At 37.3% G+C, this 16,426-nt stretch overlaps 1 protein-coding gene and 1 long non-coding RNA gene across 2 annotated transcripts in view; both read right to left on the bottom strand.

Annotated features, from left to right (window-relative positions):
• Positions 1-2,226: 2,226 nt before the first annotated feature.
• Positions 2,227-16,426, bottom strand: part of LOC122639917 — a 22,803-nt gene continuing 8,603 nt past the window's right edge. Inside the window, exons 2-4 of the long non-coding RNA XR_006329600.1 lie at positions 15,060-15,065; positions 7,060-7,064; positions 2,227-2,240 (exon numbers count right to left, since the gene is read on the bottom strand). This is a non-coding gene — a long non-coding RNA (uncharacterized LOC122639917). The remainder of the gene's footprint in view (positions 2,241-7,059; positions 7,065-15,059; positions 15,066-16,426) is intronic.
• On the bottom strand, positions 8,150-12,877 carry LOC122639915 (serine/threonine/tyrosine-protein kinase HT1). Its single transcript, XM_043832956.1, has 3 exons — positions 11,876-12,877; positions 10,845-11,300; positions 8,150-8,523 (listed from the first exon to the last, which is right to left on the bottom strand). The coding sequence occupies exons 1-3, from the start codon at positions 12,692-12,694 to the stop codon at positions 8,251-8,253; spliced, it is 1,548 nt and encodes a 515-aa protein (XP_043688891.1). The 5' UTR covers positions 12,695-12,877; the 3' UTR covers positions 8,150-8,250.

Here is a 16,426-nt window from a genome sequence, read left to right as displayed (position 1 = left end):
TACCAAACTGATAACTGTCTTTTCTTCTTTCTTTCTTTCTTTCTTTTTTTTTTTATTTTTATTAATTTCAACTCTTCCACATGGTTGGAAAATCAAGTTTTTTTATTTGACTAATCCTTTTCAAAACCTGGTGAATCCACCGTGAATCGGGCGAGTCAAACTAAGTTAGAACAAATAATATTTTTTTCTTATTTTTTTAATATCTTCTTTCTCCTTCTCCGAGTGATGAGGGACTGAAACTATGATTGCTTTATAAGTAAGAATAAAAAAATGAGGGGGAGGGGGGGCTACTATTGAAGACAACAAATAAAAAGGATAAAGTTATGTTTAGTTGTAGAACAAATTTGTGATCTATGAATAATATATGGCCCATCAAAGAAAAATAAAAACTACACTCAAGGTTTTTATGGAAAAAAAAAATCTTATGATAGAGTTCCTAGAAAATTAATTTGGCAACTATTAGAAAATCTCATATTTAAGTTCATACTTGTTTGTGTTAATCAAGACGAGCTAACTAGAAATGGCGTATGCTTTTTGCTGATGCTACAATTTTGGTAGATGAAATAAGAACAATGATAAATGCAAAATTGTAACCATGAAGATCAACCTTGGAATCAAAAGGTGTCAAGATAAGTATAACAACAATATAGTTTTTGGTGTGTGATTTTAGTAACATAGGATGAAAACGAAGTGATGATAGAAAGATATCGCAAAGTGAAAAATTTTAGGTACTTCAGTTCAATCTTAATGAAGGAGAAATAGAAGATGATGTTGCCCATGTAGAGGGGTCCATCGAGAGTATGTCTTTGAAGAGAGTTGATTGGATAAGTTTGACCTGAGGTCAACATGAGGTAACAAGTCGGATCACAGGTAAATCTGTAAGTCAACTAGGTGGCAGCGGCACCGACCAACGTGTAGATGCTTGACGGCCATATGCACTCACAGCACATGACTGTTGAAAATTATGTTTTCAAAGGGTAGAAAATTCGAAAAAAAGAAAAACTTAACATTTACCATGAAAACAAAGGGAAATCCCTACAAATAGTTGACCCCTTCATTCAAAATCAAGTTTTTGGACTCTAGGGAACCTCAGACAATAAAAATTACCAGAACGCCCCTGTAAATCGGAAAAACAAATCAGAAAAAATCCTAAAAACCAAATAAAATCCCAAAGGCCTAGAAGAGTCCTTAGCGAACATGAAAAAAGCCTTAGAAGGTCAAAAAATCCTTGAAAAAACTTGGAATATCCAGTGTAAGAACTCTTTATTTTACACAAAGGAATCTTTGCAATTTGGAGGCCACAAATCCTGAGATCAAGAATATCCTCTTGACAGATTTTGAGGACTTTTAAAGCTAGGTGAATCTACTTTTGTGTACTTTTGTCATTTGATTTGGTTTGATATCCTAAGAGTAATTGTCAAAGAAAAGCGTCAAGTTTACTTTAGGGAGAGGGTTCTCAAAGCAAGCGCCAATGAGGTGCATCCAAATGGTATCGTGCATGGGAGGATAGCAAGGTCATTTTATGTTTAAAGGAGAGAGAGATAGACACAAAGTTGCTAATGTACCCTCCAATGGCTCAGAGAACCTTTTCCCTTTACTTTAATACTGTGATGGCAAATTTTCATGAATTTTCAGTTAATTTGGACTTGTTTTGGTGTTTTCTTTTTGTCTCTGGGTAGTCTACACTATGTTATCTCATCAGTAATTTCTTGTGATATTTAATTTAGTTTAATTATTTATTTTAGAAATTTCAATTTCGAGATGTGTTCTTGATGCCACTATTCTTTTTATAAATTTGTTATTATGTGGAGTTTATGGCATCTTTTCATTCCAATTTCTTAGATTTATTATACGGTGTAATAATTAGCACCACTATAGTATTTATTTCATATTTTTTGTCTTCATTTTAGCATTTGGTTAATATTATTTGATGCATAAATATATATATTTATCTATGTGTGTGTGTGTGTATCTCAGAAAGAGTTTTTATTCTGTTTTTTTTTTTATTAATTTTGTTTAGTTGCATAATCATGGCATGTTATATGAATTTTAGGGTTGTTATTAAGTAATATTTGCATGTTTAGACCAATAAGGAATTTTTTGTCATTTCATCATTATTTCCATTCAATTTTTTAAATATTGTTTTTGTTCTGTTTTCATGATTTAACACACAATCATGTATTCTTAGAAAGTTTATCTATTTAGACAATCATGCATTCCTATAATGTAATAAGTTCATTCTATGCATTAAGGTTCAAATTTGAGTTTGTAAATATGTTATGTTCTAAACCTAAGTTGAGTATATAGCATGGTTAGCAACAACATTAGTTAAGTCTTTTATTTTTGCCATTTCATTATGATTTCCATCGAATTTCTTTAAATATTGTTTTTGTTCTCTTTTCATGATTTAACACAATCATGTATTCTTAGAAAGTTTATCTATTTAGACAATTTTCATGCATTCTTATAATGTAATAAGTTCATTTTATACATTAAGTTTCACATTTGAAGCACTATGGCATTTTTGTAAATATGTTATGCTCTAAACCTAAGTTGGGTATACAGCATGGTGAGCAACAACATTAGGAAAGTCTCTTTTATTTTATTTCAAAAATATCTAGTATCTAAAAAAATATCAAACAAATGGAAGATATATTTTCATCGGGCAAAGTGGGGTGCCTAACACCTTTCCCATATCATAACTTAACGAGTTCCTGATCTCATGATCAAATCAGTTAATCTTTGGAGTCATTTTGAGTCAAATTTTATTTGTGAGTCCTAGACCTTAATGTAGGCGGAGTTTGCCTCGATTTGGTACAGCTCTCGCAACCTGCACCGAAACAATGTTTTACCCCTAGATGTCCAATCAACCGTTGCACCTTAACGCATTTTGGGCAGAACCAAGCACAAACTAGCTCCGAGTTTGAGTGGCATTTCACCCTTAACCACAACTCATCCGCTGATTCTTCAACATTAGTCAATTTGGACCTCCACTTAGTTTCACCCAGGCTTCATCCTGATTATGGATAGATCACCCAGGTTCATGTCCATAAGTAGTGACAATTGCCCTATGAGGACTCACTTTCACTATGGCTCCGGTAGGTTCCCTTAACCAAGGCTCCCTGCCTAAGAGTCGCTGGCTCATTCTCCAACCGGCATGCGGTTAGAACCCTAGTCTCCTCCCATTGCTTGGGAGCTTACAATTTTATGTTCTATTTCACTCCCCGATGGGGGCTTTTTTTCAACCTTCCCTCACGATACTACTTTGCTATCGCTACTCAATGTCTTTAGGAGCCATCTTTCTTTTGAAAAGAGCGGTAACTTTCTATTTTCATAGAATCCTCTTTTTTTTCGAAAGGAAAAACAAATTCTCTATTTTCACAGTTAGAAGCCTCCTTTTGTTTCGAAAGGACTGCCAGCTTTTTAAACTCAGTGGAGAATCAATATCACATCATCAAACCAACCACCAACCACTATGATCGTATCTCTATCTATGGTTTTCACAATAGGTGTTCTACCTTCTTGTTCCAAGTTCATCTAAACACCACATTCATCCGTAGAATACCTAAGGATCTTGCTTGCCTTTACTTCTACAACTCCAACTTCACCTTTTAAGCGATGTCAAAGCATCACTGAGGTGTGCCATTATCAGAACAAGATCTCATATGCTCCTCAAAAGTGGGCTGCGTTGGAGTGTGTATGAATTTTGATGACCCATAATATATGTTTCATCATCTCTAGTAGTTTTGCGAAGGATCTAGTGTTTGATTTGGAACACTAGTGCTACCCTCTATTATAGCTCTGATACCAATTTGATGGACGGATCCTAGTCAGCTTACCAGCTTGTTTCAGAATCCTCACAACAGGCAAAACCACAAGGTAGTAGTCACAAGAATGGGAGAAATTTAAAAACAATAGATCAGCAACTCAGCTCAGCCCTAATTTCTGGTCGAGTAATTGGGTTAAGAAAGAATTTCAATTCCTCAGAATTTGGCAGTGATCCAATGATTGGATAGGCTGGTAATAACAGGAAATTCAAAATAGCAACTAGGATTTTAGAAATTAGTAACGAACAGATCCTTCCAATCTTCTGAACAGATCAAGGTAAGATTTGGGTCCAAGGTTGTGCTTGTCCAGCAGGGTTAAGCCCCCAAATATCTATGAAATCCAAGGGCTAGATTGAAAGACAGTGGATCGTTAGTTGATGGACTATGACATGAAATAGGGGAGTCGTAGGGTATAGTTAACAACAGTGAACCACGATCAACTTCAATCTAATAAGCTCCAAAGAACATCAATGGTTATTTTCAAATAATCCTCAGAATAGTAACGGATAAACTGGACTAAGCCAATTCAAGGTACTTACCTGATATAGCAGGTAAAAAATAGAAGGGAAGAAGAAGATAGAGACACCGATGATACGACTGAGCCTCGCACTCAAGCCTTTGTTGGACAAGTGTGTGTCCATCAAACCCGGTTCAGTCCGGTTCAACCCGGTTCACCTTTGTATTGAACATTTATACATTTTAGTTTGATATTGTCACAACCGATATAAACTTTTTGAGCATTATGTGTCCCTAAGTTTTACTTACAATGGTAGTCACGACTAGGGTTTGGGTTGGGCACCCTTATCATATGGTCGTCGCATTGGGTATGGCTAGACATGTGATGTCAGGGTACGAATGCGAGTGCTCACATGTTTGATGTGTGCATTGGCGAAGAATCTACTTTGTCGATTCCCTCATGTATTCTTGCCCGGATGTAGGAAGGGATAGACATGTGTCACCGACACCACTGCCTGAGGGAACCACTCCTGCAAAGTGTGATCGCATTCTTTGGTTCATCAATGACTGAGACTCAAGCGAGTCAAAGCCGATGTTCTGGGAATGCGTGAACACTTTGTAAGTGGAGGAGTTATCCAACACAGTCACCACTGCCCGATTGGGGAACACCAAGATAGAGACTGCCTGTGCATGGTCGGATCAGAATCTGGATCCAGTGCCGTTTTAGAAATGGTTTTGCAAAAATCTATTTTACATAAAATGATACATTATTTACAATTATTTGAACAAAGTATTTTATCGAGTTTTGCGGGACTCGATCAGATGCATAGACGCTCTTATATGGACATGTACTATGGATTGGGGTTTGACAGTACATGTGTACATGCCCTAGATTCCATAATGATGGTGTTGATTAGGGGGGGGATGTATATGATAAATAGTTATCATATAGGGAGTTATTTAAAATTTGCTAATTTAATTGGCTCTTTATTTAATTAATGATTTTTTGTGCTAATTGTAATTATCCATTAATAATTAAATAAAATAGCTAATTAACACATTCCCTATTAGATTCTGCTTCTTCACCTAGTAAAGGTCTTTGAGATAGACAGAAAGAGCCAATCAAGAGATATATCAAGAGAGAGAGAGTCAGACTCTCACTGTGATTATATTAAATCCTATTAGGAATTAATTTAATATTTTTTTTATTTAAAAGGAGACCAAAACGTGGGAGAGGAGGCTTCCACGTTTTTCAAAGCTACCCCCTCTCCACGTTTTTGGCTTCCCCCTCTCCCTCTCTCTCTTATGTTTCTTCTTCTTGCTCTCTAGTTCTTGAGGGTTAGGGTTTTAAAAACCCAGATCCAGTTCGAGATACGTTGGGATTGGCTTGGAGAACCTTGGTAGCACCGGTTGAAGTTCAGATCTGTCTACTCGAAGTGCTTCTTAGAGGAAGAACCACTATCTATTGGAGGAGCAATACTTGAGGTTCACCAGGTTAGCAGTTCTTGAATAATTTCTTTTTGTTTTAATTATTTAATGTTCATGGGATGCGAAAGAAACTCGAATCGACTTTTTTCGCTGCGCATTCGAGTTAGGGATGGATCCCCTTGCCATGTGATGGACTAGGGATGAGTTTCTTCGTCCTTACTGTGATAATAAATTTTATGGGACACATGAGGGAAAGAGAAACCCTAACAAGGATGCACCAGGGTTCCCATGGACGACCATGGGAAGCCTTAAAAATTAAATGGGGCACCCATGGGACACCATGGGCTAACGCCTTGACTAGGATCAATCTAGTCTTCCTAGTACCTCACCAAAGATTTCTGCATCCCACAAAGAAGTCCTGCGTCACACAGATAACAGCTAAGAGCCACAGCATTGTTTGTCAAAACCGTGGGGAATGTCTCTTCCTTTTTTATTTATAATTTTTTTTTTCAAATGTAGAACCCCCCTTGCATGGACTAGTGTTCCTCACTTCCTCACAACATAAGACTCCTCAAACTTAGAAACCCATACAAAACAGAAACTAACATACTAGAACTTAACAAATAGAAAATAAAAGGATTGACAGAATAAAACCTAATAAAAGGATGACAGAATAGAAACTGATAAGGCTTGGAACTAGAATCCAGCCTTGTAAAACAAACAAATAACAAATATATATATAAAAAAAAAGGAACCCCACTCATAGTTCTATTAAACTAAACCAAAAGACTGAACCATTGGACCAACTTGGACTCTATAGGTTTTTATAGATCAGATGCTCTTTAGGTTTCAACTTGGACTGTTAGAACAGGGAATTATTTATGTCTAACTATTAGCAATATCAATTAGATTCTGTTTCATTCCCTCCTTGTTTTTCTCTAACTGAAGTAGAACATGGAGAGTGGGGATAAATCTCCGTTCTCTTCTTCTAGTTCCCTTCTAAAAAACCAATGAGATCTTGGGTTGAAATTTCCAGGGGAAAATGCGATGGAAAAGGAGATAATGGAGAGTGAAGACTATCCCTACATGTTAATCCTTACCCTCCCCAAGCCTTTAAACTAGCTTCCTCCTTCCGCTTAGTCTTCCATGGCACCCTTCTCCAATCTCAATCCAGACCAGTGAACAAAAATCAAGCCAAAAACAAATGATAGACCAGGTGATTCAGGGGCAGTGTAGGCATTTTGAAAGTGCAAGAAGGAAGGTGAAAGTTAGCTTTATTGGGAAGCTTAGAAAAGAAGTATTCCATATGAGAGTTTAAAATAAATATAGGTGAAGTCTAGGGACTGACAGAAACTTCCCCTAACAAAATTTCATTACATAAGAAAAAAGCATGATACAAAGGAAGCCAAGCTATATCTCCATGGTACAAATTAAGACCCATTTTCCCTCTTATAATGAATAACTGAAGATAAACTTTCAAACAAGCAAAGACAGCCGCACACACAGAGATGAAGGACCAGCAAGTTGATCACACTGGCTATGCTTAGATGCTCACTGTAGCAAGTTATAGAACTAGTCCAACAAAGACCAACGTTTATAAGAAATTATTTGAACCATAACTAAGTAAATTATGCCATGACAATGTCCATAGATGGGGCAGACCTCAACTATCACTACAAACTTATTTTGTGTATAACTAGTCTTATTTGAAATCATAAACATTTTAAATTAAAGGTATGGACATGGATAAACACAAGATGTTTCTTAATGAGTCATATATTAATATAAATATTGTATACATTGAAACTTAATTCAGAACACATTTATTTAAACTACAACACCTATAAATGGACTATCTGCAGTTTATTCAATGATTTTCTATTTGTCCTATATCGTGGATGGAAGTTATTCTGAATGACATCCAATATGATTGATGTCAAGCAATTTGCATTTATAACTCCATGCTTAACGTATGAAATTGCTCATAGTAGTATGTTGGGTCCTACAGATATAAACAACGTCCTACAATAACAGATTTTTTAATTCCCAAAAAAAAGTTTCTATAATTTGTTCAATATTTCTCTCAAACTAGAAAATTATGCCATATAAGAATTTTTCACAGAACTTACCAAAGAAAAAATAAAATGGAATGAAACACTTTTCTCAAAATATTGTTGTCCATCCAGATATAATAACTAAACTAACCGTTTTTCATAAAGGAGCAGGATCAAACTTAGATGCAGGGCCTGAATTCAAAGACCAAGATACAAGAGAATTTCAAACCGATTTCCAAAACTAGCATGTTTTGCATGCATGACAATTCAAATCAACAAGCCGCAATCCCATAATGTACGGGAAGGTGGAACATCAGAAGCTTAGAACCCACAAATGACAATCCAATTAACAAATGCCGCAAAGGGCTATTTGCAGAGGAAGCATTGAGAAACAAAAAAAATTAAGACAAAACACTAAAAATAAACATTTTAATTACATGGCAGTGACCTGGTGAGACTACAAAAGCCAGGATATAAAGAAAGAGTTAAACGAATTTGGGTTTAGGCAAGGGCAAACCATCAGGATGCACAGGACTAAGCTTTTGGATCCAATGAAGAAGCCCCTTCTTATGATCTTGGCAAGTAGAGTCCGGAACTAGGTTAAGAGTACCATCACTAGTGAGTGAAGACTCAAACTGCTCTAATACCTTTACAATCTGCCAAAACTCAGGCCTCTTCTCTGGTTGCAAAGCCCAACATTGCTCAATTAATGCTTGAACGACAGGCAGACAGTTTGGTGGAATAATGGGTCTCAAGTTCTGAAAATTCAATATTGTTTAGTTAGAATTTCATAGATAAAGTATCCTACTATATGATTCCTATATAAAATATGAATAAACTTAAGCTCAATCTTTTTTTTAATTAATTGAAATCAAAATTCATGAATGCTACAAATAATAGTAAACCCATGCATTTTCAAATACAAAAGTTTAGTAGATTTTTTTTCGACCTTTTCAGGGCTCTGAGAATTTCCTGAATTAAGAAAAGTTACAAGAGAACTATAAGTAAAAGAAAGTGAACTGGCCCGAAGAGGAATCTGGGAAACTAGGTTCAACATATGTGTAGTAGAAAAAACTGGGTGCAACATCATGCCAAATTCATCAATCTATCACCCACCAAATTTAAGGTTCTTGGTGGTGTTTGGGTGCAACAAGAAGAGCAGTCCTAAATAAGCACCACCTGGGCAATATCACTGAATCTTTAACTTAATGAATTTGGGAACATGGAATAAAGCATCCACCTCTGAAAGAAAGAATACTTTGTGAAGACTCTCTCCTCCTAAGGCTCTGTTGGTTTCCATGTATAAAGGCAGAAAAGGAATATTTTCCTGTAAAATAGGATTTTTCACTGTTTGTTTCTATGTAAAATGCAAAAAAAAAAAAAGCATGGAAAAAATAGGACAATTTTACATGGAGGAAAATTTTCATGCTAAATATCATTGGGGGAATTGCCAAGATCTACTAAATAATAAAAAGATCTAAAAAATTGGTATAAAACCCCATGTGAGTAAAATAAGCTAAAAAAAAAAAAACAAAAATACCCCCAACGTGTCTCTCTCTCTCTCTCTCTAGCTTCTTCTCTGGGAACGAACATCGCCCTAACCACTCCCTCCTCCCTCCCTACTCCCCTGTAACCCTGCCCCCAACCAGTCCCTGCAAACCCACTGCGCACCATCAATGATACCATTTTTGAAATGTACAGTCCCTTTGCTCACCTCTCTTAAACCCCTTCGAAGCCAAGACCAGAAACTAGTAAACATGAGACCTCAAATCTAGCAAATCCATTCCATTCATTCCAGCAGACTTTTCCGACAAAACTCTGTCGCCCGAACCTTGTCAATGAATGAAAAAGCACGAAGAAGAGAAACAATCTTGACCAGTTCGATTAGAGAATGCATTTGGCTTATATTAATAGCAGCTATTTCTGCAAAGTACAGAATCCTGTATAATAGGAAGGTGTAAATTATCCCTCTAATTAAATCAAGGGTTCTTATCATAGTTGATGATAACATTTGTCACAAATAGAAATGCAATTGCCTAGAAAAGTGAGTGGGTTGAAACTGAATAATAGCTTCTGAGTTTAATCTTTACTTTACCACAACGATTTGATCTACCTTTAAAAGTAAGAAACAAAATCCGCCCCTTTGTTTTTGTTGTTTAGCTTCAATATGATTTTCCAGAACTCAGCACAACTTCATTAACAGTAACACAAGATTAAAACTAACCAATTGAAAAAAAAAATCAGAAATAAAGAGAAAAATTCTTGGGTGGGAAACAAGGCAGCAGCAATTTAAAGATGAGATAGGAAGAAGCCCCATGGTGGGACGGGTTTGCAGGGGAGGGAGGGGGTAGTGGAGAGAGAGGGAGAAGGAGGGAGGGGTGGATGGCGGTGGACGTGGTGGTGCGGGGCGGGTTTGCAAGGAGAAGGGTGGGACAGGATTGCAGGGGGAGAGGGGATCAAGGGAGTGGTTGTAGGAGAGAGTGGTTGGTTCCGTCGGAGAAGAAGGAGAGAGAAGGATGGAGAAGAAGGAGAGAGAAGGATGTTGGGGCATTTTGGGTTATTCATTTAGCTTCTTTTACTCACATGGAGATTTGGTAAGTCTTTTTAAATTCAGTAACTTATGAATGTAAAACATAATTTATAGCTACCGGTTTTGTAAATCTTTTTTTAATCTAGTAGATCTAGGAAATTTCCCCACTATAATTTACATGGAAAAATTTACAAGAAAACAAACAGGGCATCTTACATTTTACAACCACACAAATAAGTTGTAGTGAAAACATTGTTTAACCTCTAGGATTTTTCACTGTTTTTATTTAATGAAAAATGCATTGAAAATATTGGACAATTTCACATGGAGGAAAATTTTCATGTAAAATATCATTCGCATGGAAATTTTACAACAAAACAAACAGGGCATCTTACATTTTACAACCACACAAATAAGTTGTATTGAAAGCATTGTTTAACCTCATTGGTTTTAATTAACAATAGATAAAGAATTCAATGAAGGAGGAAGTTCCTCTATGGGCACTAGGAGTTTCATATTAATTTAAAGGCAAGAAAATAAGAAATATACCTTATTCACAACAGCATAAGCTACCTGAGCAGGTATCATTCCCTCGTAAGGAATCGTCCCAGCTACCATCTCCCACAGGATGAGTCCAAAACTGTAGACGTCGACCTTCCGTCCATAGGCCTTCTGTTTGATCAACTCTGGTGCCATCCAGCGAAAAGTCCCCTGGTCCTCCACCAAGGTATCACAGTATGCCTCCTCACAGGCTATTCCAAAATCAGCAATCTTCACGTGAAAGTCTTCATCAAGGAGAATATTCTCTGGTTTGAGGTCACGATGGATGACACCTTGCGAGTGAATGTATTCCATTCCTCGAGCAATCTCTAGAGCAATAGCTATCAGTTTTTCTAAGGGAAGAGATTTGTGCTCAAGTTTGTGTAAAAATGCCCTAAAAGATCCCCCTGAAATATATTTGGTGATCACACAAAAGGCTGACGGGTCTTTAAATGCCGCTACCAACTGCATAAATAAGATGAGTAAAATTGGTAAGTATGATTCTCCCATTTTTAGTTGTATCCAGAATAGTGAAAGACCCATAATTACTGAGATAAATCCAAAAAAAAAAAACAAAACTGCAGTTTGTTAACTGGATAAACGGAGTTTATCGATTGAAAATATAAAAACACATTCAAAGATCCCCAACAAAACCTACTTTGGAAAATGGAAAACATGTGGAACAGACATAAAACCAACAACTGCTTTTTGAGAGTTGAGATAACCAGAAAGACAGCAAATTTCAGCTTTGGTCAAATAGGTTTGAAGAGAACTTAAAACAAAAATCAGATCAGAACAGAACAACTAGCAGTTCAATATCACTGAACTCAACAAAACAAATAGTAGAATGGCTGCAACGCATAAACATGAAGGCACAAAGGGAAATAGAGTATATTGCTACTACAACATAATAACTCAGTGATCATAATTCGATAAAAGTTGAGTACTAGGATCCCTCGCCCGTGAACCCTAAAAGATGAAAATAAAAAAGGTAAAAACAAAAATAAAACATAAACAAAAAAAAGAGAGACTTGAGCTACCTTGATCACATTTTGATGGTGGAGATGAGACAGATGAGTAACTTCTCTAGTGAACTGCTTCTCCAGCCGAGCCGCTATGGCTCCATTTTCGTCGTCATCAGGTGGGCTAAGAATCTTCATCGCAACAGGTTCATCTTTATAAATTCCATGGTAAATTCGACTGTGAGCTCCGATGGCAAACTTAAGCCCATAGAACAACTGAGAGAGATCAACCTTGAATTCATCTGCAGCAGTTTCCACCGCAGTGACCCTTCCTCCTCCATGATCAAAGTACTTCGTCCATGATGACTCCCTTCGGCTATTCAATTTATCAGAAATCGAAGTTGACGACGACGTAGAATCCGATGCCCGAGTACGATGAGAATCTCTAAAGAAAATCTTCCCGGGAATCTTCCTATCGGGTTCTTTTCTTCGAGGGCCTGGAGTGGAAAATCTCCTCTTCTCAGATTGAGCTTCCTTAAATGAATCCGAGAGATTAGTGTCAGGCAGAGGAGATAAAGATCTGGTGGTCGGATTACGTTGCAACTGTTCGGTATGCACAGAATCACGATTAAGCCCCAAATTTAACTGCGAACCGCGTTCCTGTTGCATGGAATGCCTCGATTTCAACCTGAGATCACGATCCCTTTGAGTGGTTGACGTCAAATTCAATATGGAATCACGATCCTGTTGTTGAATGGCCGACCTCGAACTCAATCTCGAATCTAGATCCGAATGAAAGTATAATGGAACAGAACGCAGTCTCGCAGAATCCAATCTATGATAAACGGTGTGAGAAAACTTAGCCCTCCTCAACCATGAGCTTGACTCTTCGTCCATGGCTTCTTTCCCCCCTTTCCTACGCAGAAATAACAGAAAACCCTGTCCTTAATTCCTTGAAATCCATCAAACAGAAAACCAATCAACAGGTGAGAACTTGTCAAACCAGCTCCCACCTCCGTTAAAACCGCAAATTTCTAGTATACATCGACAGAAGCATCTCTGCAACAGCTTTCTAATCTTCGTCAAAGCATAAAAACCCCCTTCAATTCCAGGTCTCGCAATCGGAAACCTAGCTCCATCAGACCATCAGACCAGCGAAAACCCTAATCCCATCCAAACTCAAGAACGAGAAGGAAACCATTTTTACTTCCCATTCCAACAAAGTCAATGACTTCCATCGTCAAAAGCCTGGAAAATACCAACACGAAAACCTGAATAAACAATTAAAATTCGGAGAGAAAGAGAGAGAAATCACCAATCATTGCACCAGAAGAAAGCATGTCGATTAGAAAAGGATCAGAAAACCATCCAAACCCCAAAAAATAATAAAATCAGAAATGGAAAATAAAAATTTTAAATCTGAGCTGGCAAAAGAGGAAGTACCTCAACCGTATACAGTTCGTCGTATACTAATCATGTCTCTTCCTTTTATCCCTCCATTAACCTCTATTATCTCTGTTAACCACACAATTAGACGGAAAGATAAATTTTTAAAAAAAAAATAGAGTTTTAACCTTTCTGCAATTCTCTAATTTACGATCAAATTACGTAAATTCGGAATTTTTCCCTTTCCCACTTTTTCTTCTTTGAGCTTAAAATCTAATCTAATCGAACAATTGCGTAATAAAGTTCTATGTGGCCAATTCTGAAAGGTTGGACGGCTCTTTTGTGGGCTCCACATTGCTAAAGTCAGAAAAGACGAAGTCTGACACAAGAATTTAGAATTAACAAAAAGAAAAAAAAGGAGAATCGAACCGTCAACATCGGAGATGGCCCACCTTAACTTAAAGTAGAGTAACTCGAACGACCAGCACGGACACGTGTGAGCATTTTTTTATACGACCTCGGAGAATATTCTATACGTATACACACATGGTATACCTACGATGCTTTTTTAAGTGGCTTCAGCTTCTTAGTTCGGTTGCGTAACCATCTAAAACACAGAAGGGAACAGGGAACTTCCATCTTCGCAGTATGGAATTATTTGGTATTCCTCACGCTGCTGGTGTTAGAAGAAACTTTCACGTTAACATACAATGGTGGGATCTTTTATTTTTCAGAAAGTAAAATTGGACTTCCTAGTTTGATTTACCTACTTTAGATTTTCTTGTTTTGTTATGCGCAGAGTTCAATTTCAAAGAACTAGGTAAATCTGGATGGGCTTTTGATTTTTCGATAGATGGGAAACTCATAGCTAGGCGAAGTAAAAACAATCATTTTTTGGAACCTGATCTAAGTGTCATTCTCAATGGTTTAGAGTCTGTTGTCATGAGAGGTTTGAAGCTGAAAGAAGTTTGGTACTCTAATAAGGTTCTGCCTAGACTTCTTCCAACTCCATCCCTTTCTCCCTGGCCTTTTGAAGCCCTGCCCTATTTTTTTAAGATTTTGGATCGAACAAGTGACGTCCTATTTAAAGAGCTGGCTAGCCCTTCTCTTGTCTCTTGGTTTAAATATTGTGTTAATACTGTCTCCCCTACCCCTTTGTGTCTGAGCAGTACAAATTTTACTCCTTAAGTTTAATGAAATTTTCCTTTCCATAAAAAAAAAATGGATTTCACTATCAAGAATTAATAAGTGTACAATTAATTAAAGGGGGATTGTTTTATGTGCCAGAGGCACAGGCTGCGCCCAGACACATGGGGGTGAGTGCAATGACCATCCTACCTTCTGAGTGGCAGGCTCATGTGTCTGGACACAGCCTGCGCTACGGCAGAGAGAACATGAGCCCTTAATTAAATAACATATTTAATATAGAAATTAATTTTTTTCATCATGTCATTAAAAAAATATTTTGAGTGATATTTTCAATAAAAAATAAAATAAAATTCAGTTGTCACGTTTACTATACTATATTGAGTTAGAAATATAATCATTGGGCAAAAGAACATTGTCCAGTCGTGTGTCGTTCCTGCGACTGGACATAGGGTCATATGAAATGACTGCCACATCCCCATGGAAAGGCAAAAATTCCTAAGGGTACGATGGTCATTTTGCATGGCCCTATGTCTAGGTGCAAGTAGCGTTCTCTTTCTCAAAATTACTGTTTGAGTGTGCGCTTGCATGGGCATCCACATAGGGACATATCAGTCTTTTCACGTAGCCATGTGTCTACCACAATAGGGCAATGATCCTTTCCTTTTTTTTTGGGGGGGGGGTTGGGAATAGTTTCCTATGTGGGAGAGTAGTGTATGTTTAGCGCTACCTAAGTCTACTTTCTCCTCCCACAACAATATAGGCGCAGATTTGTCATTTCATTAGGAGAGGAGAGAAATAGACTCATGGAAGCGCTAGCATATGCTGCACTCCTAAACAGAGTTAATTTTCACTCTTTAATAGAGATTGTAAAAAATATTCATTTTATTTTTTGTTGAGAAAAATATCACTACCTGGTTGGGTGGCCCATGCAAACAGACATAGAAGCACATGAAAGTGCCACCTTGCCCTAGCAATGAAATAAAAAATCCCAACCCTATTGATTCTTCTGCTTACGCTTGCATTGGCCTCCACATTGGTGCAATCTCTACACAAATAGATAGCGTTATCTTGCCCTTTGTTATTTTAAACCTACTTCACGTTGCTTCTAGCCATCCAAACAGGATTCAAGCGAAGAGGAAAGTTCTAACTGTAGGTCAAATTTCATGCATTTAGTTTTTTGATAGAAGGTTCTTTACACGGCTTGCCTTCCTATGTATGGGTGCTAGATGATTCAGTTTCGGTTTTTCAGTTCGATTTCAATTCAATTTAGGATACAATATGTACAAATCGAAACCGAATACTTTTCATTATCTCAAAATCAAAACTGAACCAATTCAGTTATGCTTTATTCAGTTTAATTCAGTTCATACATGGTCTTGATAATTCAGTTCAAATTCAATTTAAGTGGACATAACTTGCTAAAACAAATAAGGAGAAAAGATTTCCTCCACCCTTACAAGACTGTTCAACACCCATTCTAAGATTACAAACCCATTCTAGGGTTTTAGAATGTTCCGTAAATACCATTCTGATGCCTTCTCCTGCATATCCCACCCCCGCAACGAATACATTCCGAATACACCGTAGGTGGAAGATACTCAGTCCAACAGATAAAGTTGGAAAAGTAACTACAACTACATGAAGATACAGTTCCACAATGATTTGGATCCTCTACTGTAGCCTGCCCATGCGGCCGGCGTGCAACCTCACACATGCAGGGGTGAAATGACGACCACCCTACCAAGTGCCCAAAGTAGAATCAAAGTTTTCAATTCCATGCATTTTGGCCTTTAAACAACCAGTTTCAGTTTCAATTTTAGTTTTCGGTTCTCATTCTTTAATTGGCACTCTTATTCCTATGTGATCCACCTAGCTATACTTAAATTAAAGTGAGATGTGGTAGCTTTGAATATCCCATAGATGTATTGTCATCCGTCAAATTTTAGGGAACATGATCTCTGTCCGAGAGTGTGGCTCCCATGCCAATGCAAGGGTCAATGGGAGCATGCGTAGAAGCATTAACAGTGGTGACATTTTTGCCTTTCATGGGATGGGCTGTGTGGGTCCTATGCCAATGCAAGGGTCAATGGGAGC

This window comes from Telopea speciosissima, chromosome 9 (genome assembly GCF_018873765.1).
Source record: "Telopea speciosissima isolate NSW1024214 ecotype Mountain lineage chromosome 9, Tspe_v1, whole genome shotgun sequence".
NCBI lineage: Eukaryota > Viridiplantae > Streptophyta > Magnoliopsida > Proteales > Proteaceae > Telopea > Telopea speciosissima.
Note: the sequence above shows the minus strand (reverse complement) of the source record. Positions and strands in the feature narration are given on the sequence as shown.